The 27002-nt window shown below is 48.3% G+C and overlaps 1 protein-coding gene across 4 annotated transcripts in view; it reads left to right on the top strand.

The window, feature by feature from the left end:
• CPSF6 (cleavage and polyadenylation specific factor 6) overlaps positions 1–27002 on the top strand; it is a 392748-nt gene that overhangs the window by 72429 nt on the left and 293317 nt on the right. For all 4 annotated transcript variants that reach the window (XM_086918040.1, XM_086918046.1, XM_086918044.1 and 1 more), the window contains exon 3: positions 12975–13078. In XM_086918040.1, the coding sequence (XP_086774166.1) occupies positions 12975–13078 (104 nt within the window). The remainder of the gene's footprint in view (positions 1–12974; positions 13079–27002) is intronic.

Here is a 27002-nt window from a genome sequence, read left to right as displayed (position 1 = left end):
GTTGCCTGTATGCCCAACTGCATCACAGACCAAGGTCTCCTGGACCGCTTTTGCCAAGTCCCCCAATGCCTCAGTCCTAGGAAGTTTGTTGTCAGCACACAGTCAATCGTTGTCCTCTAGAGTGGCTAGGGGGGTCAAATTGATTACTAGTTACTATGGGCTGATTAACTGGAGTAAAAGCTCTAGTTCCCTAGAGTGCGAAACCCTCCCTGGTTTATAGAAGAACCCCAAGGGTAAGATTTTAACCTCATTTGATACAGAGGCCTGATGGGAAGCTAGCTCTAAGATATGTGCAACAAAGGATGGGGACCTAAAACTCAACACCACACAATCCCCGGCCAGGGAATGTGGGAGTGACCAATCCAATTGATGCTCCTCACCATTTTAAATTCGTCAAACAGTGCCCTACTGTTACCAATTATTTTCCTAAGACAATGCAGGGCTTTGTTTTTGAGGTTAAACCAATGCTCTCGGGACCCGTCGGGTAGTGGGGGAACATTTGCAAAAATCACTGTGTAGACGGCGGCTTCCGGAGGTAGGTGCAGACTAGGTAACATATCATGACTCCCGCCTGCCCCCTGCTCTGACCCCAACCTGCTACCTAATACTTCCCTCTGCTGCTGTGGTGGTACCCTATTGGCTAAGTTGGGGCCCAAGTTTGCTTTTGAACAGTCATTCATCACTGCAGGGGCCTGAACAATGCCTACTAGAGCCCGTGATGGTGCATTACTTCTAGCATGGATATCCACTGAAGTGCGGATACTTGGCAAATCCCCACTAGACTGGGCTACTGAAGCATCAGAAGGTTGTCCGCTGCCCTTAAAGTTAGCTTCAATACAGTTGAGCCTTTCTACTACAAAGTCTAGCTTAGCCAAGACCGGGTCTAGGAGAGCTTTAAATTGGTCCCTAAGGGACATACACAAATTTTCAAGACTGAACTGGGCAGCGGGCGCAATGGAGGTTTACCCTAGGGGGTATTAACATTTCCAGAAGCATATCCCCCCTTAGAACCAGATGCGTCCGTGGAGGCCATTTGCTTAACGGGACCCCGCCCTTTCCTTTTCTTATTAGGTGGTTCCATAACTGTTCCTTCCAAAGCCTTTCTCCCCCTGGTTATAACCCTGGCTGGACTCTGTGGGCTACCAATAGACAGGGAAACATCAGGAGTACCTGGCAAAAGGGATATACCCAAGGGCTCGGGCAGGCTACTATCACTGATACAACTCCCAACCGTGTCAGCTACTGCTACAGGAGGCTGGGAACAGGGCAGCGAGGCTGCGGGCTCCAATGAGAGCCTACGCTCGGTGACCTTTATCTCCAGGACCAAGACAGTCTCCGCGCGGTTCAAAAATGCATCCATTGTGCCCACCACCCTGTCCCCTACCTTCCTCTTACTCATTGTTTAGGGAGCTAAGTGCAATAAGTGACCTCAGAATCGATGGGCTAACGACCACACAATAGCAATAGTTGAAAACAATTTTAAGGTCCCAACAATAAAATGAACAGGCTTACAGTCTTGTCACGGGAGCTGCAGGAGTTAGAGATGTAGCCCAACCCTGTCTCTTCTGGGCTCTGACGGGCGTGGACTCGCTGCGGGAGGGTCGGGCCGGTTGAGGGCCTCAGGCGCCCTCTAGCAACGTCACTTCCTGCGCGCCTGCCCGAGACTTCTGGGGCTTGTGGTCCTTGAATCGTTCTCTGCCCCCACACGGTCACAAACACGCCACGCCGTTCCCCTCACGGCTAGGATGGCAAGAAATGGCGGCTCTGGATCCCGCAACCTCAAAATACCAGGTAGGCAATGTGGCAGTGTAGCAATACACTCTTTCCCGCGCTGCGGTAGGGACGGGCCGGTTATTTGCATGCACCCTCCCTTTGAAGCCTGTGTGGGTCATAGTTTATTTACATTCATTCACATTACTTGCACGAATATTACATTACCAATACTTACTAGAACGCCATTCTCACCCACTTGCAGCAAAACAATCTAACATTGGAGTTGATGCCCATGCCCAGTATCTCCAGCGGACTTAAGCACGGCATGTGAATCTACAGCACTACATTCCAAAAACAGATGCTTACAGGGTGAATACCATCCTTCTGAGCATCCTAAGGATGCCAAAGCACAGTGCTGCAAGCTTTGTTGCCTGGGCCTCCAAATTCAAGGACGAATCCAACCATATACCCAAGCTATTTATGGCAGGTTTAGGAACAGGTGCGAGTCTTGAATAGTTTGGCCAGACCAGACCCATCCGAGGGTTGGGGTTATTGCTAAGAAACAGGAGCTCAGTTTTGTTTCCATTAAATTTTAAACAGGAGTTATTCATCCAGTAGGCAGCCTTCTCATGGCAGGGACCTAGGGTGGCAGAATGAGGTTGGTGGTTCTGCGTGAAAGAAAAGACAAATTGGGTATAATTTGCATAGGTTACGACTGAATTCCCAAAGAATTGCACAACTGCCGCCATTGGTCTTATACAGGTTAAAAGGTGTAGGGCTCAATGAGGAGCCCTGAGAAACACCACATTTAAGCGGGTAAAGAGGCAGAGGTTCAGCCACCCTCAAGGATTTGTTCTCCAGAAAGGATTTGAGCCTTGCAAGGGCCAGGCCCAAAATTCCATGAACGCTGATTCATTTAATGAAGATGTCATGATTAACAGTATGCCACGCTGAGATCAAGGAGGATGAGAGCTACCATTCCTCCTCGATCCAGCTGTTCTTAATCATCTTCTACTATTGACAAGAGGGCAATTTCTGTGCCATGGTGTGTACGGAATCCTATTTGAGAGTAATGAAGAATGCTGTGGCTTTCTAGGAAATCAACAAGCGTGGTGTTGACATGTCTCTCCAGGAGCTTACTCGTAGCTGGGAGAAGGAAAACTGGTCTGTAGTTTCCCAAGTCCAGGGGTTCAGAATAGTTTTTTGTCAGCAGAGCCTTCACCATGGCTTGTTTGAAAGTTGGAGGAACAGTTCCTGTGCTCAGCAAAAGGTTTAGTAAGTCTAATAGAGTGGGAAGAATTTCCACTGCCGCCTTAACTAAAGTGCGGGGAGCGGTGGGATTCGCGGGTGAGCCTGATTTAACTTTGGTTAAGATGTCCCGGAGGTGGTCTATCCATGAGGGTGGGAAATGCAGTAATAGAATGGTGGGGGGGATTATTGATTAGTCCTCCAAGGTCAAAACTTCCTTAGGAAGCTGGAACGCTGAATAGATGCTCTCCAGTATTAGGGGTGTCTTTCATAGATTCACATGCTTGAATATTCCCAGTCGTCGAAGTGGGAGTCCCACGGTTCATAAAAATAGCAATAAAAATGCTAAAATATATGTATGTCAGAACATAACATAAGAAATAATAAAAGTAAATGCACAACTAAAACCTCCAAAACAATTCTTACATAGAAATTCATGATAGAGAGAGAAAACACTTGCAACATATCACTGTCATTATGTTAGTCCAAACTACAGCCAATCCGGCGCCAGCACCCTCTAGAACCTTCTCCTCAGAAGCTCAAGTCCTCAGATTTTCTACCGCACGTCGTGTGAAGGGAGTCTCCCTGAGCTCTGCTCAGTTTATTCCTCAATTCTTGTAGTTCCCAGTCTTCTCATCATGTCAAGTAAGAAGACTTTATTCCGACCTTGCTCTTCTTGTGGGAAGTTGCATCTTTTTAAAGAAGACCCCCACAAGAAATGTATTTATTGTCTCTACCCTGAGCATGAAGTTGGCAGCTGCAAGTTTTGTAGAACCTTTTCTACAAAAACTCTTAAGGACAGGGAAGGCCGTCTCCTCCTTTGGCTCCAATGTCTTAAGGACAAGGATTCAGATCTGTCTGATGCTGAGAGTTTTCCGTCTGGACCTTCCACTGCAGCTTCTAAGCGTAGTAGTGTGCAGGATGTGCCCTCTCCTTTTCTGAAAAGGAAGAAACTTGCCCTGCCTTTGGTCTCTGTGGTGTCCCCACCGGCTTCTATTACTTATACGCCCATGAGACCTGGCTCTCAGGCGGCTTCTGCTGCCTCGCATTGTGTTTCCACTCAAAAACATGCTTTGTCGTCATCGGGAGCGTCAACGAGTGTCCCGACGACGAGATCATCAGTGTCTACATCGTCGACGACGACACTGATGACGACGTCAGATTCTACATCGACGACTGTCTTGTCGACGGCCTCCACGTCTACGAGAGTCTCATTGGCCTTTAAGACTGTCTCGTCGACGATTCCTATCACCTCATCGTCGACGAAGAAACCAGTATCGTCGTCGAAAGCCATCAAAAAGTCTTCATCGTCGCGAAACTCCGTCGACCAAAGCTCCGTTGACGAGTTCTCCGTCGGCCGGAGTGTCTTCTGTGTCGACTACGTCGGCGGCTTTGCTGTCCATGGTGCTTCCGTCGACGACTGCTCCGTCGACGGCTCAGTCGACGATCCTTCCGTCGACGATGGATCCATTGAAGTCCTCTTCATCGACGGCCATATCAGCACCGTCAACGATACCGTCGACGGTGGCACCATTCACGTTTGCCTCATTGCCTCTAGTGCCTTTGTCATCTTCAGGTTCTGCATCTGTCGCCACAGAACCTTCACACCATCGCCGTCAAAGCCCATGCCACCAGTTGTCTGCTCCAGATCTGCAGCCACCTTCACCTATGTTTGCCACTGGCTCTGAGCATGATTCGGACTCTGGTAATGATGTGGATGACACTTTCAGGGCGGCACATGGCCCGTCCGATGTGATCATCAAATGCCAAGATTATGGCTGTGACGACGACGACTGCGTCGACCAGGAGTCTCAGGCTGAGGAACAATTCATCCAAGTTCCAACAGCTACATTGCCTTTGTCTCTGATTTCAAACCTCCAGCATATGCTGGACGACTACAACCGGCGTTTTCCACTTCTGCCACAAGGTACTCCTAGACCACTGGCTGCGCGGCAGCTCCACCCACTGTTCCGCCACCTTTGCCACAGACGCCTTCACCCCAGGTTCAAACATCGGTCAAGATTCACACAACTGTGTATCCACAGGAGGAGGATGATGATGATGATGATGATGATGATGTGCTTCCTGAACGGGAAGACGGAGAGGTCCGCGATGATACGGACAATGATGATGCCGCAACCGCCATGGCAGAGCGGGTCGACTACCAAATACAGACACCCTCCCCTCTGCCAGGAGAACCTGGACATTCCCCTCCAGTAGATATTGCCAGTTTTCATCAGCTGATGGATAGAGCGGCTCAGCGCTTCAAATTACCCAGGACACAGAGAGAGGAGGACTGTTTCCTCTACGATTTCAAGCATCAGCCATTCAAGCAAGTCCACACGGTTCCGATCATCGATTTTTTTTTTTTTTTTTTTTTTTTTTTTCCATTTGGAAGGAGGGAGTGAAGCTCATGCAGGCTCCAAATTCGTTACCTGCCCAAATGCCACGCCTTGAGAAGAAGTATAAGGCCCTATCAGTTTCCCCAGCATGCCTGGTCTCTCACCCAAAACCTGATTCAGTGGTAACTCAGGCGGCACAGCGTCGGTCCCGTAATCCAGCGTCTCCGATCACAGCACCTCCAGATAGAGAAGGTCGATGCCTAGACGCTATTGGACCCAAATTCTCCACCATGGCTTACACAACAGTAAGGGAGGCTAATGCCTTAGCCATCTTAGGCCGCTACGACCGGCAGATTTGGTCGGACATGTCTGCCTTTGTCAACCTCATCCCTGACGCTTCCAAAGCTGACGCTTTGCAAATCCTCCAGGACGGAGAAAGAACATCTGAAGAGATGATTGACTGCGCAGTCGATATTGCGGGCACTGGTTTCTGTCAGCTTGCTAGTGCGCCTGCCCTACGACGCCAAGGTTGGTTGAAGTCCACCTCTTTCTGGCCGGAAGTCCAGTCCAGGATCCTCGATATGCCATATAATGGTGAATCGCTGTTTAGGACACACATAGACGAGGCTCTAGAGTCCATTAAAAGGACACAGATACAGCTCGATCATTGGGCACCTTGCAATTTCGGAAACAGCCATTTCGGGGTGCACGCGGACGCGGCACTTTTTCCACTTTTCGAGGAGGACAATCTCAATATCGCTCCTACGATCAGAGTAACCAACGTTACTCTTTCAACCAACAGCAGTCAAACCGACAACAGTCGACAAAGTCATATAAGGGAAAGTCTTCATATCTGGGATCCAATCCCAAACGCCAATGACTTTTGTCTTACGCCCAAGTGTTGGAGGTCGAATCTCTGTTCTATTCTCAGTAGTCCTCCATCACCTCAGACCGCTCTGGTTTTGGACATTGTGATGAAAGGACATACTTTAGAGTTCAGCAAGATTCCTCCTCATACTCCATCGTCTGGCCCGCCTCCTCCCCATCTCAAGGAGCTTTACCATCAAGTCCGTCTAATTCTTCAAAAGGGTGCAGTCAAAGTGGTTCCAGTGTCTCGGAGAGGAGAGGGGTTTTACTCTCGTTTTTTCCTCATACTCAAGAAGACGGGAGATTGGCGACCAATTCTAGATTTAAGGGCTCTCAAGAGATACCTAAAGAGCCAATCCTTCCGCATGCTTACACTACTGGAGATCCTGCGTCTTCTTTCCAGCGGCGATTTTATGACCACCATCGACCTTCAGGGTGCATACTTTCATGTCCCAATTCTCCAACAGCATCGAAAGTACCTGTGTTTCAGAGTAGGACAGACGCATTTCCAGTTCAAAGTGTTGCCTTTCGGCCTCCGATCCGCCCCTCGTGTGTTCACGAAGGTATTGGCTCTAGTGGTGGCTCACCTACGCCTCCAAGGCGTCCAAATTTTTCCATACTTGGACTATTGCCTCCTCAAATCTCAATCCCACCATCAACTGAGCCAAGACACTCGTCTTTGTCAAGATGTGTTTCAATCCCTCCGCTTGGCCATAAACGTCGACAAGTCACAGTTTGCACCAGCTCAAACCAGGAGTTTCTTATGGGCAACCTTAAACACCGTGCTTTCAAAGGCATTCGTTTCTCATGAACGTCAACAGATGATCCTCCGCTTAGTGGCTCTCATTTGATCAAGACAGTCCGTTTCTGTCCGAACATTAAAATCATTTCTGGGAATGGCATCATCTTGTATTGCACTGATCCCACATTGCAGACTGCGGACCCGTCCCATTCAGGAGGCACTGGATGTACAGTGGCGTCAGTTCTCCGGTTCTTTCCACGACCTGGTGACCGTTACCGCTCTCATGAGGACAGCTCTGTACTGGTGGGTGCAGCAAACCAACCTGGCGACGGGAACGTCCTTCCTCATTAACGCTTCAGATCTCACGCTCACAACGGACGCCTCTCTGGACGGCTGGGGTGCTCACCTTCAAGGCCTCTCCATCAAAGGCAAATGGTCTCCGATCAACGCTCTTGGCATATCAACAGGCTAAAGTTGATGGCAATTTTTCTGCCACTCAAGTCGTTCATTCCTGTAGTTCAAGGGGAGTCAGTGCTTATTCAGATGGACAATACCACCAGTATGCACTACGTGAACAAACAGGGCGGGACCAAGTCTCAACCCTTGTCTCGACTGGCTCAGTCCATCTGGGATTGGGCTATCCATCATCAAATAACCCTGACGGAGGTGTATCTGTCGGGCGTTTCCAACATTCTGGCGGATTCCCTCAGTAGGTCTGCATCATCGACACACGAGTAGGAGCTACATCAGCCGACTCTGGAACTAGTGTTTCACCGATGGGGTCGTCCGTCTCTAGATCTCGTTGCGACACCAGAGAACCAGAAATGCCCGTCCTACGCAAGTTGGCATCCCCACCCCAGATTGTGCGGGAATGCCCTTTTGATCGATTGGTGCGATCTATTCGCTTACGCCTTTCCTCCGATCCAGTTAGTGCCGCGGGTGCTGTGGAAGATGCGGAGGCAGCCCTGCCACATTCTCCTGATCGCCCCTCGATGGCCCCGACAGTCGTGGTTCTCGGAGTTGCTCCTTCTGTCCCAGTGCGAGCCCATTCCTCTTCGTTCTCGTCCAGACCTTCTTACGATGGCCAGATGCCAGATTTGCCATCCAGATCCATCCACTCTACAATTGTCAGCATGGAAACTGAGCACCTTGAGTTCGCGCATTTAAATATCTCACGAGACTGCAGAGAGATCCTCGCTCATGCTAGAGCTCCATCTACCATCAAAACTTACAAACTCAAGTGGAAGAGGTTTTGTCATTGGTGCATGGCGGCAAATGTCCATCCAATCCATTCTGCTCCGGAGCAGCTCCTTCCGTTCTTTTTGAGTCTAGCTTAATCTGGGCTCTCACATGCTACCTTGAGAGTTTTCCTAGTTGTAATCTCTTGTTTCCAGCAAGATGGCTCCTCCTCCCTCTGCTCGTCCAGAATTATCCGTCAGTTTTTCAATGGTCTTTTCCAGAAGTTCCCGCCTCTTCGGCGCCCTCCTCCAACGTGGCATCTCAACGTTGTTTTAACTCAACTAATGAAAACGCCATTTGAGCCCATCCATAGGGCGTGCTTAAAGTTCCTCACCTGGAAGGTTGCTCTTCTTCTTGCTTTGACCTCATCTCGTCGCGTGAGTGACCTCCACGCCTTTACTTTCAAACCACCATTTCTTCAATTCAAACCTGACTGCGTGGTGCTTCGCACCAACCCATCTTTCCTACCAAAGGTGCCTACGGACTTCCATCTAAATGAGCCTGTGTTCTTGAAAACGTTCTTTGCTGAGCCAAAGTCTCTGGCTGAACAGCAATTACATTCCTTGGACATCAAACGATGCCTTCAATTTTACATACTATAAACAAGAGAAAATGCCAACCCATTCTGTTTAGTTTGCTATGAATCCTAAGCAACACATCAATATTATTTTTGATCTGTTAGGTATATTTATTTTTACCTTTTTCTTTAAATCCTTTTTTTGAAAAAAATCATTGGTTTATGTCAGAAAGACAACACAACACATATATCACATATATAAATGAATCAACTTATACAAAACATTTACCAACCAAAAACATTATTACATATATATACAATTATACATTCACTGTACACAGCATGACTTATGCTTTACTATTTCTAACTGTTCCAAAGGCAAATATCAACTCTTCGCCTTGTTAACCATCAGTGATTACAATAATGAGAACAGTAGTGAACAAAGTCACGATCAACCAGAGATATTAAGCAATAGTTCTATGAATCAATAATTATGAATAATTCTAGTTTTTATCTCCGTTCTGCCAACGCGTTTCGAACACCATACAGCAGTTATGGGTTCTCCTCAGGGCCTTGTCACTTTTATCTGCATGTGTGTAGAGAAAAGAGAAAGCACCAAAGGTGTTTTAGTGTCATTTCTCATAGCCTCCTGTTTTAGCTATACTTACATTATGATGTGTACAAAATACATGTTACCTTTCCTGTAGCCTTTTTCGCTCCTATATCTGAATCTGGGTCTTTGAGCTGCGATCTACAGGGTATCAATAAATCCTGTTAGAGCCACACTCAGTTTTCGCGTTACGGTTGCTTCACAAAAACACTGCACGACATACCTGTTTCTATCTGTATCTGGGCGTCCCCCTATGGCTCGGAATCCCTTGTGACCTATGGACAATATGAGGCTGGTTTACTGTTTGTGGGCTTATATGACAAATCAGATGTACTGAACAGCTCTCAAGTGAGTTCGTACCTTTATAGATCCGCCGGTAGCTTAGGGGCGTCTCACTTCATGTTCACGATATTTATACCTGCGGGCAGTCTGTTGAAATATAACGTTATACTGGTTCTTAATTCTCTCATTTTAAATGTTTAGGTCAGAGCGGCTGTATGCAGTTCACAGCACGTCCGTGCTGACCTTGTTTATATCGGTCTACTAGACTCCCGCTGCACACACCACGTTGTTCCCCTCGGGTTGCTCTCACGTCCGTGCACTGTTGAAATTAAAAAACGGGGCGCGAGGTTAATCTCCATATGTTTCTCAACACCCGTTGGGAGCAGTACATGTCCCACTCAAGTGCTTCTTACCTCTTTCCAACTTGCTACAGCGTCTTACTCGCTTCACTGTGGGTGGCGGCGGCCATGTGACCTGGTTACTTAAAGCGGTCATGTGACCTGTGTGTTTGTGGGAAATGTAGTTTTACGTTATCCTCGACTCCTCTGCAGTTTCTGTCCGCTCTAGCGGCAATTATATTAGACCTGTTCAGGGTCACGCATGCTTATGTATATTATGTTACCAGATTATACGGGGACTCGTATTCCAATTTGCCTCACTAATGTCTTGCCATTCCTGAAAAAGATAAATGCCAGCCTCACATGGAGCCCTATGACAATTCTTGTGTTTTGAGTTACAATCTCGACACCTCAGAAAGAGTGTTCAATCCGTTTTGTGTACTATTAAATTTGAGGATCAGATATGCTTCTTTTCTAAGCAAAGTTTCTTCGATGTCAATGGGACCTTTATTTCCAGATGACACTATAGTACTCGGTATAGTCCACCGGAAATCAGTTTCACTGTGATTTGAGTCCAAAAAATGTGAAGCAACCGTAACGCGAAAACTGAGTGTGGCTCTAACAGGATTTATTGATACCCTGTAGATCGCAGCTCAAAGACCCAGATTCAGATATAGGAGCGAAAATGGCTACAGGAAAGGTAACATGTATTTTGTACACCTCCATAATGGAAGTATAGCTAAAACAGGAGGCTATGAGAAATGACACTAAAACACCTTTGGTGCTTTCTCTTTTCTGTACACACATGCAGATAAAAGTGACAAGGCCCTGAGGAGAACCCATAACTGTTGTATGGTGTTCGAAACGTGTCGGCAGAACGGAGATAAAAACTAGAATTATTCATAATTATTCATAATTATTGATTCATAGAACTATTGCTTAATATCTCTGGTTGATCGTGACTTTGTTCACTACTGTTCTCATTATTGTAATCACTGATGGTTAACAAGGCGAAGAGTTGATATTTGCCTTTGGAACAGTTAGAAATAGTAAAGCATAAGTCATGCTGTGTACAGTGAATGTTTAATTGTATATATATATGTTATAATGTTTTTGGTTGGTAAATGTTTTGTATAAGTTGATTCATTTATATATGTGTTGTGTTGTCTTTCTGACATAAACCAATGATTTTTTTCAAAAAAAAGGATTTAAAGAAAAGGTAAAACTAAATATACCTAACAGATCAAAAATAATATTGATGTGTTGCTTATGATTCATAGCAAACTAAACAGAGTGGGTTGGCATTTTCTCTTGTTCATAGTACATAATAAGGTCCAGCAATCCCCACGCCTCAAGGACCTAACTCCTTTACTTTAAATATTAAATTTTACATAAGCAGAACTGCCCCCTTCCGCAGATCCGACCAACTGTTCATTGCTTACGGACGTATGCGTAAGGGGCATCCAGTTACCAAGCCAACGATTGCCCGTTGGATTAGTCAGCCATTGTCTTCTGCCATCAACCAGATGGCAAGCCTTTGCAGTCTTCAGTGAGGGCTCATTCTACCAGGGCAATGTCTTCATCCACCGCCCGGTTTGCTGGTGTGCCGCTTAATCAGATCTGCTGTGCAGCCACATGGTCCAGCAGGCACACATTCACCAAGCATTACTGCTTGAACGCCATCAATGAGGCGGATACGGCAGTGGGACAGGCAGTACTTCGTCATCTTTTCAAATAAGGTGAGCCTCTGTTCCCTCCTCCTTTATGTTTTTCTGTGATTGCTATCAATGCTTCCATGACTGTATTATTACTGTCTTTGAGCTTTTCCATGCTGTGCTTAGCAATCTCAGCTCTTCGGAGGTTACTGCTCTCTACTCTATTCAAGCATGTGAATCTGAGAGACACCCTTAATACTGGAGAAGAACAATTATTTACCTGTAAACAGGTGGTTCTCCAGTATTGCCTATTGTCTTTCATAGATTCACATGCGACCAACCCTCCTCCCCTCAGAGGCTCTCTTCTCCTCATGCACTCTGGGTCACTTTAATGCTACAAAAACCTGAGGGCTTGAGCTTCTGAGGAGAAGGTTCTAGAGGGTGCTGGCGCCTGATTGGCTGTAGTTTGGACTAACATAATGACCGTGATATGTTGCAAGTGTTTTCTCTCTCTATCATGCATTCCTATGTAGGAATTGTTTTAGAGGTTTTAGTTGTGTATTTACTTCTATTATTTCTTATGTTATGTTCTCACATACATATATTTTAGCATTTTTATTGCTATTTTTATGTACCGTGGGACTCTCACTTCGGGGAGTATTCAAGCATGTGAATCTATGAAAGACACCAATACTGGAGAACCACCTGTTTACAGGTAAGTAACAATTGTTCTTCTGGAATTTCTTCTTGAAGAATTCCGCGAGGGTATTGAAACAGGAGGGGGATGAACCTTTGGAGGAAGGCTGTTTTTACTATTTGAAACATTTCCTCGGCAGAATTAGAGGCAAGCTTTCATTCTTTCTCATAATATGTTGCTTAGACTCGTCTGATTTCCTGCTGATAAAGTAGTGTATTTTCCCGGTATTTGTTTGCTGATTTCGCTATATTTTTCCTCAAAAACCTTTCTGATTTCTTACAATCTTGTTTTAGCTTACGAAAGGTGGGAGAGTACCATGGTGCAGACTTAACTTTGATCCTTTTAGTGCTTGTTTAGTCTCCATAAGAATGGTAACACATGTATCTGTAGCTCCTTTTTAAAATATTAATTCTGTGAGGGTCCTGTAAGTGAAAGCTTCCTCATTACAGATCAACCCGTAAAATGCTGCATTAACCTAGGCACATGTTCAATGTGTACACTGCAATATCAGATAAAATAAGAGCTTTAAACCATTGTAGGTGTACACATTTTACTATGTTTTTTAACATGTTTTAACTTGCACAGCATTATACACGTTATGGCATTGTGTGTGGTTTTCAATGTTGCATATACCTGTAATAATCAATTATGGCTAAAGTACTGTTAAATTCATATATAGTCAAAATACTAGTAGAAATAAATTCAGATGACTTATGTTTTTCAGTGGACGACAGATGAAGACTTAACGGATTCTGTTCACTGTCTGGGAATTAACGATATTTTGGAGATAAAATTTTTTGAAAACCGTGCCAACGGACAATCTAAAGGGTAAGTGCAATGCTGTTGAATTTTGACCACAATATATGAAGGAAATGTAGTGCTTTTGCTGTAAAAGACCTAATGAAGAAAGTACAGTGCCCTAAAATGGTGCATTGTTGCTACAGAACCCATTGGAGTGGATTGATGGTTCGAAGTGTCATGGTCCGATTTGTAAAGGTCCAAAACAAGCCTAGCAATCTTGTTCTAAAGTATTCGAAGTTTGTTCATTAACCGATCTAGAGACCCCAGATGCCAGGCATAATCATGGTCCGTGTGTGAAAACTTAGTCTCCCAATATCATGGCATGCTTAGAATTGTGAAAAGGGAGAGGATTTTCCTAAGGATTCTAAGTTTCAGCAGTCCAGTTGACTATACCTTTTACAATTGTTTTAATAGAATTTCTGTTTGTAATGTATCGCTGAGATTTTTTCTCTTGTTAATGGAGGTGAGCCTAGCTGATCTGGAAACCATCAGTTGGGCGAACAAAAGTTGTCCCCTTCAAACATCATGATGTCCATCTTGTATCTCGAACAGGCATTCTCTAAGATGGCTGATGGCGTTTATGGATTATGTGTTTTATGCACTTGTAAATGTAACCGTGTATGCTCTAGGTAGCGCCCGATGCATACAATCCGAATATATTTTATTGCAGATTTATTTAAAACATTCACAGTACTTGAATAATTAACAGTCAATAGGTTATAGTTATGACCAATTTATTGTAGGATTATTGCATGATTGTGCCAAATGTAATCAAATTCAATGTAGCTGTCCCCAGGCTTACTAACCAAGCGTATTGATATTGAACTTAGATAGAGCATTTGCTTCATTGAACTATGGTATTTTCGGCAAATCATTGTGTATTAAATAGCGTATATTAGTTACTCTGCTTTTAAATTAGTTGCAGGCAGGGATTTGGCAGTTGACATACATTTTAAAATTCAAATCCGGAATTGTGTGTTGTTGCAGTTAAAACAAATAAAACTTGCGGAAATGCGTTTGTATATCCTCAGCCTAATGAATGACTTTTTCTGACACTTTCTGCCTTCCTTCAAAACAGCTAGCAGCAGCAGAGGACATATGATCTGGTCTCTTTTCTATAATACCAATAGATACAATGTTCCATGCAAGTGCAGTATTTCCAGAGTTGGTGTCTAGGTTAGGCCACGATAACCTTTGACACACATTTGCTTGTTCTCTCTCTCTCTCTCTCTCGCTCTCTCTCTCGCTCTCTCTCTCGCTCTCTCTCGCTCGCTCTCTCTCTCTCGCTCTCTCGCTCGCTCTCTCTCGCGCTCTCTCTCGCGCTCTCTCTCGCGCTCTCTCTCGCGCTCGCTCTCGCGCTCTCTCTCGCGCTCTCTCTCGCGCTCTCTCTCGCGCTCTCTCTCGCGCTCTCTCTCGCGCTCTCTCTCGCGCTCTCTCTCGCGCTCTCTCTCGCGCTCGCTCTCGCGCTCGCTCTCGCGCTCGCTCTCGCGCTCTCTCTCGCGCTCTCTCTCGCGCTCTCTCTCGCGCTCTCTCTCGCGCTCTCTCTCGCGCTCTCTCTCGCGCTCTCTCTCGCGCTCTCTCTCGCGCTCTCTCTCGCGCTCTCTCTCGCGCTCTCTCGCGCTCTCTCTCGCGCTCTCTCTCGCGCTCTCTCTCGCGCTCTCTCTCGCGCTCTCTCTCGCGCTCTCTCTCGCGCTCTCTCTCGCGCTCTCTCTCGCGCTCTCTCTCGCGCTCTCTCTCGCGCTCTCTCTCGCGCTCTCTCTCGCGCTCTCTCTCGCGCTCTCTCTCGCGCTCTCTCTCGCGCTCTCTCGCTCTCTCTTCTTTTTTATTATATATATATATATATTGGAGTTGGCAAAGGTTGGTCACACCTCTCCTCCTATCTTGGTTTTACGCCGATTATTCTTTCCAAAGTAGGGGTTAGAACCTGTAGGGACCAGTTGCTGGGAACAGGAAAAGGCAGGGTCGGCTAACAAAGGCGGCCAGCATTGAAGCTTCCCCTTCGTAGACCCTGCCCATCCTGGGGGAGGAGGCTTGGCCCCTCTCAATGATGTCCTTTGTTTCAGGACCCTGAGAGCGGGAGGTCAATACAGGGGTCCTGAAACATGTCTGCGGGTGGCAGCTGGCAAGCAGCCACTCAGCGAGAACACAAAAATTAGGTAGTTTTTCAGAGGGAGTGCATTTGGTATTAAATCCAATACTGCATCAGTGTGGGTTTAATGGGCTTAGAAGTTTCATACCAAACTTCTCCGTCTTCAGTAAAGCCATCATGGAGATGTGGAGTCTGGGGTGCCAAACTCTCAGCCCAATGGTTTAAAATGGCTTTACTGCACTTACAATAAAATACGTGAATGGCACTGGTACTGTAGGGCCCCAGGGCTCATGCCACTGGGCCTTCACCTTTGGTATAGTGCACCCTGCCGTAGGGCTGTAAGGCCTGCTAGAGAGGGGTGACTGACCTATACCACAAGCAGTGTTTTGGTAGGCAAGGCACACGGGGATGTGTGCCATGGCGACTTATAGTATTAGGTTCTCCCCCTGGCACACTGACTGCAGTGGCTGGGTGTTTGGATCAGGGGAGGAGTCTCTTAGGGCTGCAAAATATATGGTTCAGACCTCCTAGACTTTCACTGGCTGCAAGGCCCTGGTGCTCCTAGCAACTTTTACATGGGACTTATATGTAGACCAGAGGTGTGCCAATGTGTGAACAGAGGTATGGTTTGGGGAAAAAACACAGGGCCTGGGTACCTGATTAGCAGGATCCCAGGACACACTTAGTTAAGAACCATCAAATATCAGGCAAAAAGTGGGGGCAACCATGCAAAAAAGGGCACTTTCCTACATACCTCGCCTAGGCTCTCCTATCTTGGCCATTTTAGGTAGTACTGGACAGCCTCCGCCACAAAGAAAAATCTCTTCATCCCATACCCCTCTCCTTTCAGTTCCTTGCTTGCTCCAACAGGAAATACATGAGCACTATCTACTTTTCTCAGGCATTCATTCACACAAATTGGACCTAATAAATGAAATCAAATACAAAGTGACTTGCCAGTCTGGGAAGCAGCATTAAAGACGTTGCATTCCAGAACAGATAGAATGTTGTAGACTTGAAAGGTTCTGTTGCTATGGCATTGTGCTGCATTTAGAAGTATATTAAAAGTTGCATATAATCCGAGTCTTGCTATAAAATTGGTGGCGGCAGCATAATTCATCATAGATACATTTTAAAGCTCTAAGCAGACTTTATTCTTGGCTTCTATGATACTGAGGGAGGATGTTTGTGCATGTTCAATAATTAAACAACAGGGGGTGGTGATGGACAGAGTTTCTGAATTAAGCAGAATACTCTCACCCAGTCAAGAGATCAGGGCTTAATCCAACACCGTTTTTCAGCTCACTGCACCATCCCAGCTCAGAACCTGGCTATATGCAAATTAGTCTGTCCCTGGCCCAGTGTATCATGGGAACAGGGCAAACCAAAATACCAAGCCAATTCTTTCACTGGGAAGGAAACAAGCTACCGGGGACCGGTTTCTGGCATTTTAGCAGTCTTCGGCCCGGCTTGCTTGAATCCTGATGGTGCAATGAGCTAGGGACTCACGTCTGAGTATACCCTTCCGCGCTTATGGTGGACAAAATAATTAAACAACAGGGGGTGGTGATGGGCGGTCCTCGGATGCTTGATTCCGTTCTGGGAAGGACATGGCTTTTGTAGTTCGGACTGGACTGTTCCCATGGGGCACAGGGTCAGAGCTGATTTGCATATCGCCATTGTCTAACCCAGGGTGGTGTGGAGTGCAAAAAAACGATGGATTTGAGCCCAGATCTTTGGACTGGGATGAATGTGTGACATTGATCCACATTCGGTCCATCACCTGTTTTGTTTGCAAATACCGCCATAAGTGCGCCAGGGATGCTCAGACGTGGGTCCCAGGCACTCCACACCACTGGAGTCAAGCTAGCCGGGCTGATGAGAGGTGTTACCTCGAAACCGGTCCGGTCCTCGGATGCTTGATTCCGTTCTGGGAAGGACATGGCTTTTGTAGTTCGGACTGGACTGTTCCCATGGGGCACAGGGTCAGAGCTGATTTGCATATCGCCATTGTCTAACCCAGGGTGGTGTGGAGTGCAAAAAAACGATGGATTTGAGCCCAGATCTTTGGACTGGGATGAATGTGTGACATTGATCCACATTCGGTCCATCACCTGTTTTGTTTGTGCATGTTCAATGGCAGAACTCAATCTGTGTGTTAAATGCCTCAAGATGGATCGTCATATTTTAGTTCTTTTGCTCATCCCATGTAGGGTTTGCGGAAGAGTGCTAAGTTTTTTTTTTTTTTAAACTTTATTTTTGTAGCAGGAAGAACACTGATATCCCCAGCCCATGTGCTGCATTTCCAATCTGCCAATTGTGCACTGATATAGGTTATAGTTGTTATCACGCCCCATCAGCCCACATCCCGGAGGCCGGGCGGCGCAGCTTTAATCAATCAACCGAACATTATATAGTCATTATCATTTTGGGCTTTCCATGTCAAGTCGGTACCCTGCATTTTATTATACAGTAACCCTCCCCCCCAGCTATGTCCGTTGTAACTGAAATAACATACCCCAACATGCTCATTGCCACATCATACCCTTTTTGCACCACGGTATTTGTTGCATCTTCCCCATGGTCATAGTTTCGCCCCACACCACCACCCCCATCCCAGCACTTCCCCACAGAACATTGCATTTCCAGTCTTTTCTTTTAAATTTCTTCTCGATGTTGCATGCCTCCCCCCTCATGTCTTTACCGTGTCACATTTGGTCCCACTCCTGTCGTAGGCCCTCCATGCTCGACCTATCACACCTCACTGCCCTCCCTCTAGACCATGGTATTGCCTCCATTTTGCCCAAACTCTCCGAAACTTTTTGGGGCACCCTCTCGCCGTATATGTTACCCTTTCCGCCACCATGTAGAGATCTAGGCCCCTTCTCCATTCCTCTATGCCCGGTGTCTCCGCGGCCCCCCAGTGTTTTGCTATGGCTCTCTTGGCCACCACTAGCGCTAGCACCAAAAATATGAGTTGGTTGCGTGGTAGGTCTACTTCGTTCGTCATGCCCAACAACGCCAGTTTCGGATCTCTCTAACTCTATACCCAGGACTTCCCCCAGTTCTGTGAAGATGTGTGTCCAGTATATTTGTATTTTGTCGCACGACCATATAGTGTGGTAAAAGTCTCCTGGGTGTTGTTTACATCTGAGACACCTGGGGTCTGTTATTTTCCCTGTTTTGAGGAGACGTACTCTATCAAAGTATGTCCTGTGGAGCACGTTCAGCTGAATGAGCCTCAGCCTTGACTTAATCGCTGCCTCGCGTGGGTGCATCAGGACTATCTCCCAATCCAAATCTTCCATTTCGCCCACCTCCTCCTCCCATACTCCTCTTAGTTTTGTTAAGTCCCCCAGCATATTGTTAGTTAGTGTCTTGTATGTAAGCGAGACCGCCTGATGTGTTATCTGTTCCTACAGAAGCCTACCCTCCAGTGGAGCGTATTCTGGCAAATCCGTGAGTGTGATGTCTTGGGCTCTCCATGCATGTGTCAATTGTGTATGTTTGAAAAGTTGCGAGCGGTGTAGTCCGTATTCCATTTGTAGCCTGTCGAACGACTTCAGTTCCCCCTTATATATGACATCTCCAATATGCGAGATGCCAATGTGGTCCCATCTTTGGAAACCTTTCAGTTTTTTCAATTCCGTCAGCCAATGGCAATGCCACAACGGCGTCTGTCTAGTTAGTCTCCCATCCCACCCCATACGTTTTGTCGCTCGTGTCCATGCCCGTAGTGTGATCAATGTCGCCGGTAGGAGCGACCTCCGCATCTTTCCCCCATAGAGATAGTGGTACACGTTGTGTGGTGACAGCTTCTGTCGTTCCAGCGCGTACGTCGGGTGGTCGACCGGGGCATGAATCCACTCGTTTATTGGCGTCAGGTGTTCCGCCCAGTAGTACGCTTCTAGATTAGGCAGGGAAATCCCCCCATTGTACTGGTGTCGTTGGAGCATCTGAAGGGCAATACGCGGCTGTTTCCCCAACCACAGAAAGGAACGTAGGTCCGCGTGGACTTTGGGTAGCGTGGTGGCCGGGAGTGGGTAGTACTCGTTTTGGAGTGCATAGAGGAACTTGGGGAGGGTAATCATTTTGTACATTGCTGCCCTTCCTAACAGGGTGAGCGGCAGTTGCCTCCATCTATTCATGTCCTCTATCGCTTCGGTCATGACTCGCTCTACATTTCTATTGAACGAGAGCGCCATGTCTAGTGTAAGGTAGACCCCCAAGTATTGAAACCCCTCGGTAGTGGTGAGTAGTTGGTCAGGCAGGGTCCCCCACCTATCGGCCCCTTGTGGATCGTAGAGTACGGATTTGTTCCAGTTGATGGTGTGACCCGCTCTTGCGCCAAAGCCCTCCAGTTCCCTGAATAACTCCGGGACCGAAACCTCTGGTTCCGTTATGTACTGCAGCACATCGTCTGCATACAACGATATTTTTTCCTGTGTTTCCCTAGACGCCTCCCCAGAGAAGCCGTGTATTTCGGGGTTTTGTCTAACCTTGGCGGCCAAGACCTCAATCGTGAGCGTGAATAGTAGGGGGGACAGTGGGCACCCCTATCTCGTGCCTCTGGACACCCGGAATTCTCTTGACAGCCTGCCATTGACTCGAACACGTGCTTTCGGTGCTGTATATAGTAGCTCTATCCATCCCTGAAATTTTGGGCCTAGGCCGAACCGTTGCAGTGTTGCCAAAAGAAATGGCCAGTGTACTGCATCAAACGCTTTTTCTGCGTCTAAGGATAGAAACCAGTGGGGTTCCTCTCTATCTTTGACTTCCTGCAACCAATTGTGTGTGCGTCTCAAATTTAGTTTAGTCGCTCTGTCTGGCAAGAATCCTGATTGGTCCGCGTGTATGAGATCTGGAATCACCGACCTCAGGCGAGTCGCCAATACCGTTGCCAATATCTTCACCTCGATGTTAAGGAGGGAAATGGGGCGATACGGAGCACATTCGTCAGTAGGTTTGCCCTTTTTGTGAATTGGTACAATGGTGGCCAAAGCGAGGTCGGGTGGGAGGCGTCCTTCCTGATAAGATTCAGTATAGAGGGGTTTTCTGGTGGTTCCCTGTTTTAAGCTTATTGATGTCCTCAGAGATCTCGTCGAGTGAGATGTCTGTCTCCAGTGCCAAGCTGGATTCAGTGGCTAGTACGCGTAGATCCACTCCCTCCATGTATTGTAATGCGTCCTCAGCCGTCCCGAGGTCCCTTGCCGCATAGAAGCCTTCATAGTGAGACGCAAAGGCGTCGGCTATCTCCTGTTCGGTGCACACCAGGACGTCATCTGACCGTCTAATCTGTTCCACCCATCTCGCTGCCCTCTTCTTCCTGCTCAGCCAGGCTAGGAGCTTGCCTGATTTGTCACCCACATCGTATAGCCGATGCAGGGTTGCCAGTGATTGCGTCCGCGCTTCGTTCGAGGCTATCTCTCTATATTCCCGTTGCTTGTCTAGCAAGAGTCTTAGAATACCGTCGTCCTTGCGCGTCTGGTATTCCCCCTCTAAATGTAATATTTTGGCCTCCAGTCCCGCTATCTCTGCCTGTTGTTTCCTACGGTCTTCCCGTAGCCTACTCTGTGCCCCGTCTCTCAGAACCGTTTTCATGGCCTCCCAAAAGGTTACTCCGGAAGCAACCGTGCCTTCATTTTCTGCCACGTAGACTTTGACGTCAGCCCTGAGTCCTCTTATCATCTCTGGTTTCTGGAGATCCCAGGCTGCCAGTCGCCATTCTGAGCCCGTCCTTCCTCTTGTCTGCCCCCACCTTTGTGTATAATGGCGAGTGGTCCGAGATACCCCTTGCCTTATATGCCACCTCGTCTCCGGTAGTGAGGTATTGCCTAGCCATGAAAATATAGTCCAGTCTCGAGAACACTCTATGTGCCCCGGATTAGAAGGAGTATTCCTCTTGGGTAGGGTGTCGCCATCTCCATATGTCTGTGAGACCCAGGTTGGCCATGTGTTGTGATAGTGTTGTCCTCGCCCCTCCCCTACGTGTTGGCCCCGTGTGGTCTAGCTCTTCCGACATAACGTCATTAAAGTCACCTCCCACTATTTGTATTGTATCGGCCGTGTCTTTGAGGATCGCAGCTATCGCCTTGTATGTGCGCGCCTGTAGTTTCGGTGGGGCATAGACTGAGAGTACTGTGTATCTTTGCCTCCTCCACACTCCCTGTACGCCTGCATAGGTCCCCTGTGGGCCGCTCCAAGTACGTGCTGTTTTAAACGGGAATGCTTTGTTTATCAGTATAGCAGCTCCTCTTGAATCTTGGGAATACCCCGCGTGTGCTAGGACCGCATACCTCCCTCTTGCTATGAATGTACATTTTTCGCCTCTGAGGTGTCTCTTGCAGGAGGGCAAAGTCCGGCGCCACCCTCTTAATGTATTCGTTCACTAGTCCCCTCTTTATTCTGGAACCCAGGCCATTCACATTCCATGTGAGGATAGATACCCCCCTGCCTTCCTGTAGTGGTGTAGTCAGTGTACCTGCCATGGTGTGGGGTGGTGCTCGTGTTCTGTTAGCGTCTGTGCTGGACGCCAGTGGTGGTGCTGCAACTCATCCGATTGTGGCTGTCCGTCCCCCCGCCTTCGCCTCCCCCCCCAACCCCAACTTGTGTAACTATTCCCCCCCCCGTTGATCCCCCCCCCCCTTCCCCACCTCCCTCCCCATCCACACTCATCCCCTCCGAGGACCGAGCTTTCAGTAGGAGTCGGTCTGTCGCCCGCCCTCACCCGCCCACTATTTAGTTATGTCTCACTGTTCCCGCCTCGGCAGGATGCGATATAACCGTGCAGCCGGGCTGTACTCCCAGGCGTAACCTTGGCCAAAACTTTGAAACTTGAAGAAGACTTAAAACTGTTAACAACTTCCCAAAAAGAATAAGAATATAAGAGTAAAGGAAAACAAAAAGGGGTAGTGACAACTTGCGTGCTGCCGTTTGCCCCGGCCGACTTCTGATCTGGTCCACTTCAGCAGTGTTCAAGAGTGAGAGTCTTGTGTAGCTGTTTGTGCTTCTATGTGTGTTTTCTAGTCTTATGTCACCGAGCTTCCTTGCTTCCCGTAGAATCAAGTCCCTATCCGTGAAGTTGAGGAAACGTGCTATCACAGGCCTTGGTCTCGCGCCCTCCGGAGGTTTCGCCAGCAGTGCTCTGTGGGCTCTTTCAATTACAAAGCAAGCTGAGAATTGTGCCTCCGGGAAAGTCTCTTAGAGCCATGTGTGCAGGAACGCCGCCATGTTGTTCCCTTCAATTCCTTCCCTAAATCCTACGAATCGTAGGTTGTTGCGACGTGCCCTATTTTCGGCATCATCAACCTTCCAGAGCAGCTGTCTGTGTGATGCTTGGAGTTCTGTCATGTCTTTCCGAATCGTTGTGATCGTGTCCTCGGCCTCCCCAATTCGCGATTCTGTCTCCGTCACTCTGGCTGAGAGGTTCCTGAAATCCTTGCGCAGGAGGGTGACCTCAGATCCCACCTCTCCGATTTTCACTTCCAGTGCAGCCCGTGATTCTTGAATATCTGTTCTAGAAGCCTGGATTGCCGCGAGCAGTGTTTCTGCGTCTATGTGCCCTTCCGCCGATAGGTCCTGGTTCCCCTTGGCCTGTCGTGGTGCTGCGAAACTATCCATGGGGCCTTTATGCGATGGTTTGGGCGGTGGGTCCTTTTTCCCCATGGTTGCAGGCGTGGGTCTATGTCCGACCGTGACCCTGCGTATCTCGCTCTGGTAGAGCAGTCGTGGAGCTCCTCCGCCTGGTCTCACCGATCTTTGGGTACGTCCGGTTTGTCTCCCGGGTTCCATCCCCTACGTTCACCTTTCACTCGCCCTCTCAATAGTGCGGTTTGCGTTGCGGGTGGCTGGCGCTGTGCCGCCTCAGCTCCGTCTGCTATGGGTCGTGCTACACCTAGTCCGGCCGGACCCTTCCTTCACGTGCCTCCGGTTGTCGGCGGAGCGCTACCGCCGCTTGCTATGCGTGGTCTTTGCCCGGGGGGAGCACCACATGCGCTGTTATTTTAGGGACCTAGTCCGACGTTTCCCACAGTCGATTTAAGCTCTGTACCTCTGTATGTTGCCTGCAGGCTCTCCCCCGCCGTTAAACGCCGCCACCGGGTCCGTCCGCCTCACAACAGTGGCTGCTGCCTGTATGTGAGCCTGCGAGGCGCTGCCTCGGTTCCAGCTGCCTGTGCCACCAGGGAGGGAGTCCTCACCCACTTGCACTGTTGTGTCTGGGGCTCACTTGGGTGTCTCCCGCTGCTTGTTCACTGGCCGTATCTTCCTCCTTCACCCATGGGGTCTCCCCCACCGTCGATCGCCCCTACCAAGTCCGTCTGCCCCTCCACCGTTGCGGGAACGTATGTGGATGTCGGCGACCTGCTGCCTCTGCTTCCCGCCGTGCCCTGTCTGGCAGGCAGGCCGTAGTGGTGGTCAATGGGACAGGGGCCGGCGGTGTGTCGCCTCAGCTCTGGCTATGGCAGGTCACTGCTCCCTGGGTTGCGCTATATTCACGCCGGCCAGGCCCTCCCTCCATGTGTGTCCGGTCATCTGCAGGGCTCCGCTACCGCCATCTTGGTGCAGTTCTGCCAATGTAATCGGAGGGGGTGTCCCACATCCGCCGTTGGGATTGTTTTATTATCTGCTGGTATAGGGGGCTAGTGCAGGAGTCCCCCTCCTGCCGCGTAGTCTCGGTACCTTGTATGTGCCTACTGCAGGGTCTCCCCACCGTTGGTTGCTGCACCGGATCAGGCCGCCATCTTGGTGCAGTCGTCCTCGATGCCGGCGCTTGCTTTAGGGGTCAGCGCGCCTCCGGGGACACTCAATCCTGTGCGTTTCACCCCCAATGGGCACCCCAGTCACTCCGCCTACCGCTGCCTGGCTCCGCGACCCCCGTTGAAGCCTCTAATACCTTCGGGTCTGCAGGGTCCCACCCTACCGGAGGGTCTCCGTTCCTCTAAGCCGCCTCACGGTTGTGCTGTGGCGTCGATCGGCTCCTGCCCAGGCTCATGGGTCAATGCAGCATCCCACCGTCTACCGCTCCTCGGACACCGGTTTCACAGCGCGGCCGCCATGTTGCCTCCTTGGGTCTCCCCACCGCCGCCGGTCAAACTCCCGTTTTTCGGGCTCCGAGGTTGTTGGAGCCTCCGTCCGCCCTGCACGACAGTCTCCAGGCGGTCCGCTACACGCTACTTTTAGTTTTAGTGCGTCGTGGCAGTGTTTTAAGTCGGATTTTGTGTTGGCCGGCTGGGAGCTCCCGAGCTACACGTCTAGCCCGGCATGCTGTTGGCCACGCCCCCCTCTATCGGAAGAGTGCTAAGTTTATCTAATATGGGTGTGCAGTCATAGGTTCTCGGGACTTTGTGCACTTCCTCTTCCTCAATCTACTGACATAGCCTTGCAACTTTTTGTGCTTTGCCACCGCTTGAGATGTCAAGGTTTGTAGGATATGCACTTGTAGCTTCAGCTTATCAGATTAGTGCGAAAGTGCGACATCAGTTTCCTCCAGTGTGCTGCACGATCTGAGTAAAAATTCTCCCTCTATTGGGTTGATGGATGCTTCCTCTGGCTTGTGGGGCCGAAACCCTAGAAATGCATACCTGGATTTGACTTTTGTCTGCTTCAATTTCAATTACGTTTTACAAAAAGTCTATAAGTAGATGTTCGAGGCATATGGGCTGCAGATGGTACATTATGAATAGATCGCCATCTGGTGTTGGGCTCGGATGATTGCACTTTGTTTTTCTCTTGGAGAGTCTTTTGTATGTTGGTGACTCCTCCCTTAGTTGGTAGTGCGCATGGGCATCGGCTCCATCCTTAGATTGTTTTTTTCCGCCATCGGGTTCGGATGAAGATCGAGACGCTCCAGATCAACTTCAGAAGAAAGTGATTTTTCGGCGCGTATTCCCTTTCCAATTCGACGGTATTGTTAGCGAACGCGTTCTTTTCCATTCCGACGCGTTATAAATTCAAAATAGAAGAGAAAAACTTAGATCTACGTCGAAGAACAGGAGACCTTTCTCGACGCAGTCAAGCCCGGAGTCCATGGAAAGGACTCCATTCAAAAAATGTCCATCGTGTGGTGCTAAGTTCCCACACAAGGACCTACACGAGGTGTGCAACCTCTGTCTATCGCCTGAACACGAATCCAGGGACTGCGAAGCCTGCGCAGCATTCTCCTCTAAGCTAACGATTAGAAATCGTCAAGCTCGAAGACACGAGGCTTCCAGAATGCAGGTGGAGGCAATCCCAGAGCTGTTCGGAGACGAACAAATCGAGGAAGAAGAGGACCAGTCGGGGTCGGAAGGGGACCAGTCGGAGGTTGAAGAACTCTTCGAGCAACAAACCGTGAGTGACGACGTCCCCTTACCGAAAAACCGACCCCGTGCGGTAACGACCCCGCCCTCGGGCCCGGTCAAACCGCTGAAAAAAGTTTCCGACGCCCCGCCTTCGGGCCCGGCAACGAAACCGAAACTGAAACCGAAACACTCGGAATCCCACCACGTCGGATCCGAGAAAAGGGCGTCATCGACTTCGACACCGAGGCTGCATACAAAGGAGAGCTCGGTATCGAAACATTCCATGTCGAAAAAGAAATATGATGTATCGCCCAAAAGACACTCGATACCCAAAAAGTCGGAATCGAGCAGACATTCGGTGTCTCAAACAGAAAGATCTGAAGATCGAAAACAAAAACAGCTCTCGGAACCAGGACCCTCGGTACCGATTCAAGAGCAACAAACAGATCCCAAACAAAAGATCTTGTTTATTGACCCACAGACTGGGAAAGTGGTCACGAAGAAGAGAAAGAGTGAACAGTCAGAAGATAAACCTCTTCCTTCAAAAAAGAGAACAATGGGGACGAACATAACTCCTCCTGCTTCTCCTCGTCCTAGAGACACACCCTCTTCTCCTATTCCTCACAATAGGCCACATATTCCTACACCCTCCACACCAAGACCAGCTACACCTCAGTCAGATGTAGACAGTGATATAGGGGAGGGAGAACCTCAAGGGGATGACTAATCTATCCAAGAAGAGGAAGATCCATGGGAAAATTACGATGTAGGGTCAGATGAGGACAACGACGCAGAGCTATACCCCTCAAAGCCTTCACCACCTGATGATAACACAGGTTTTGTGCAGCTCATTAATAGGGAAGCAAAATATCACAAACTAGATATGCACACAGAACCTCAGATAGAGGATTTCTTGTTAGAGACTCTACCTAGTGCACAGAGAACATCAGGTACTCTTCCTATGCTAAAGGGTCTTCTCACTCACACAGAAGAAATATTCGAAAACCCAGTGAGAGCCAGGGTGTTAAACCCAAGAATCGATAAGAAATACAAAGCGGCTCCAAAGGACCCAATATTTATTAGAGGGCATGTACCTCTAGACTCGCTGGTGGTCTCAAACGCTCGTAAAAGAGCAAACTCATTATCTACAGGAGAGGCTCCTCCACCAGATAAAGAGTCGAAGTTAATAGATGCATCAGGCAAAAGAGTAGCATCACAGGCAGCGAATAGCTGGCGTATAGCTAATACACAAGCACTACTCGCACGTTACGACAGGGCACATTATGATGAGTTAGAAAAACTTCTCACACATCTTCCAAAAGAATATCAGAAGAAGGCAGACCAATTAATACAGGAAGGTAAAATAATAACCAATACTTCCATTAAGTGTGCATTAGACGCAGCAGACACTGCAGCAAGGTCTATTAACACTAGTGTCATGCTAAGAAGGCACGCGTGGCTTAGAATCTCAGGATTCAAACAAGAAGTTCAAACAGCCCTACTGAACAGACCATTTGATCAGAAGACATTGTTTGGTTCAAGTACAGACGAGACATTAGAAAAGATGAAGAAAGATACGGAA

Source organism: Lissotriton vulgaris, chromosome 1_1 (assembly GCF_964263255.1).
Source record: "Lissotriton vulgaris chromosome 1_1, aLisVul1.2, whole genome shotgun sequence".
Classification (NCBI taxonomy): Eukaryota; Metazoa; Chordata; class Amphibia; order Caudata; family Salamandridae; genus Lissotriton; species Lissotriton vulgaris.
The sequence above is the reverse complement of the archived record's forward strand: the minus strand, read 5'-3'. Positions and strand labels throughout refer to the sequence as shown.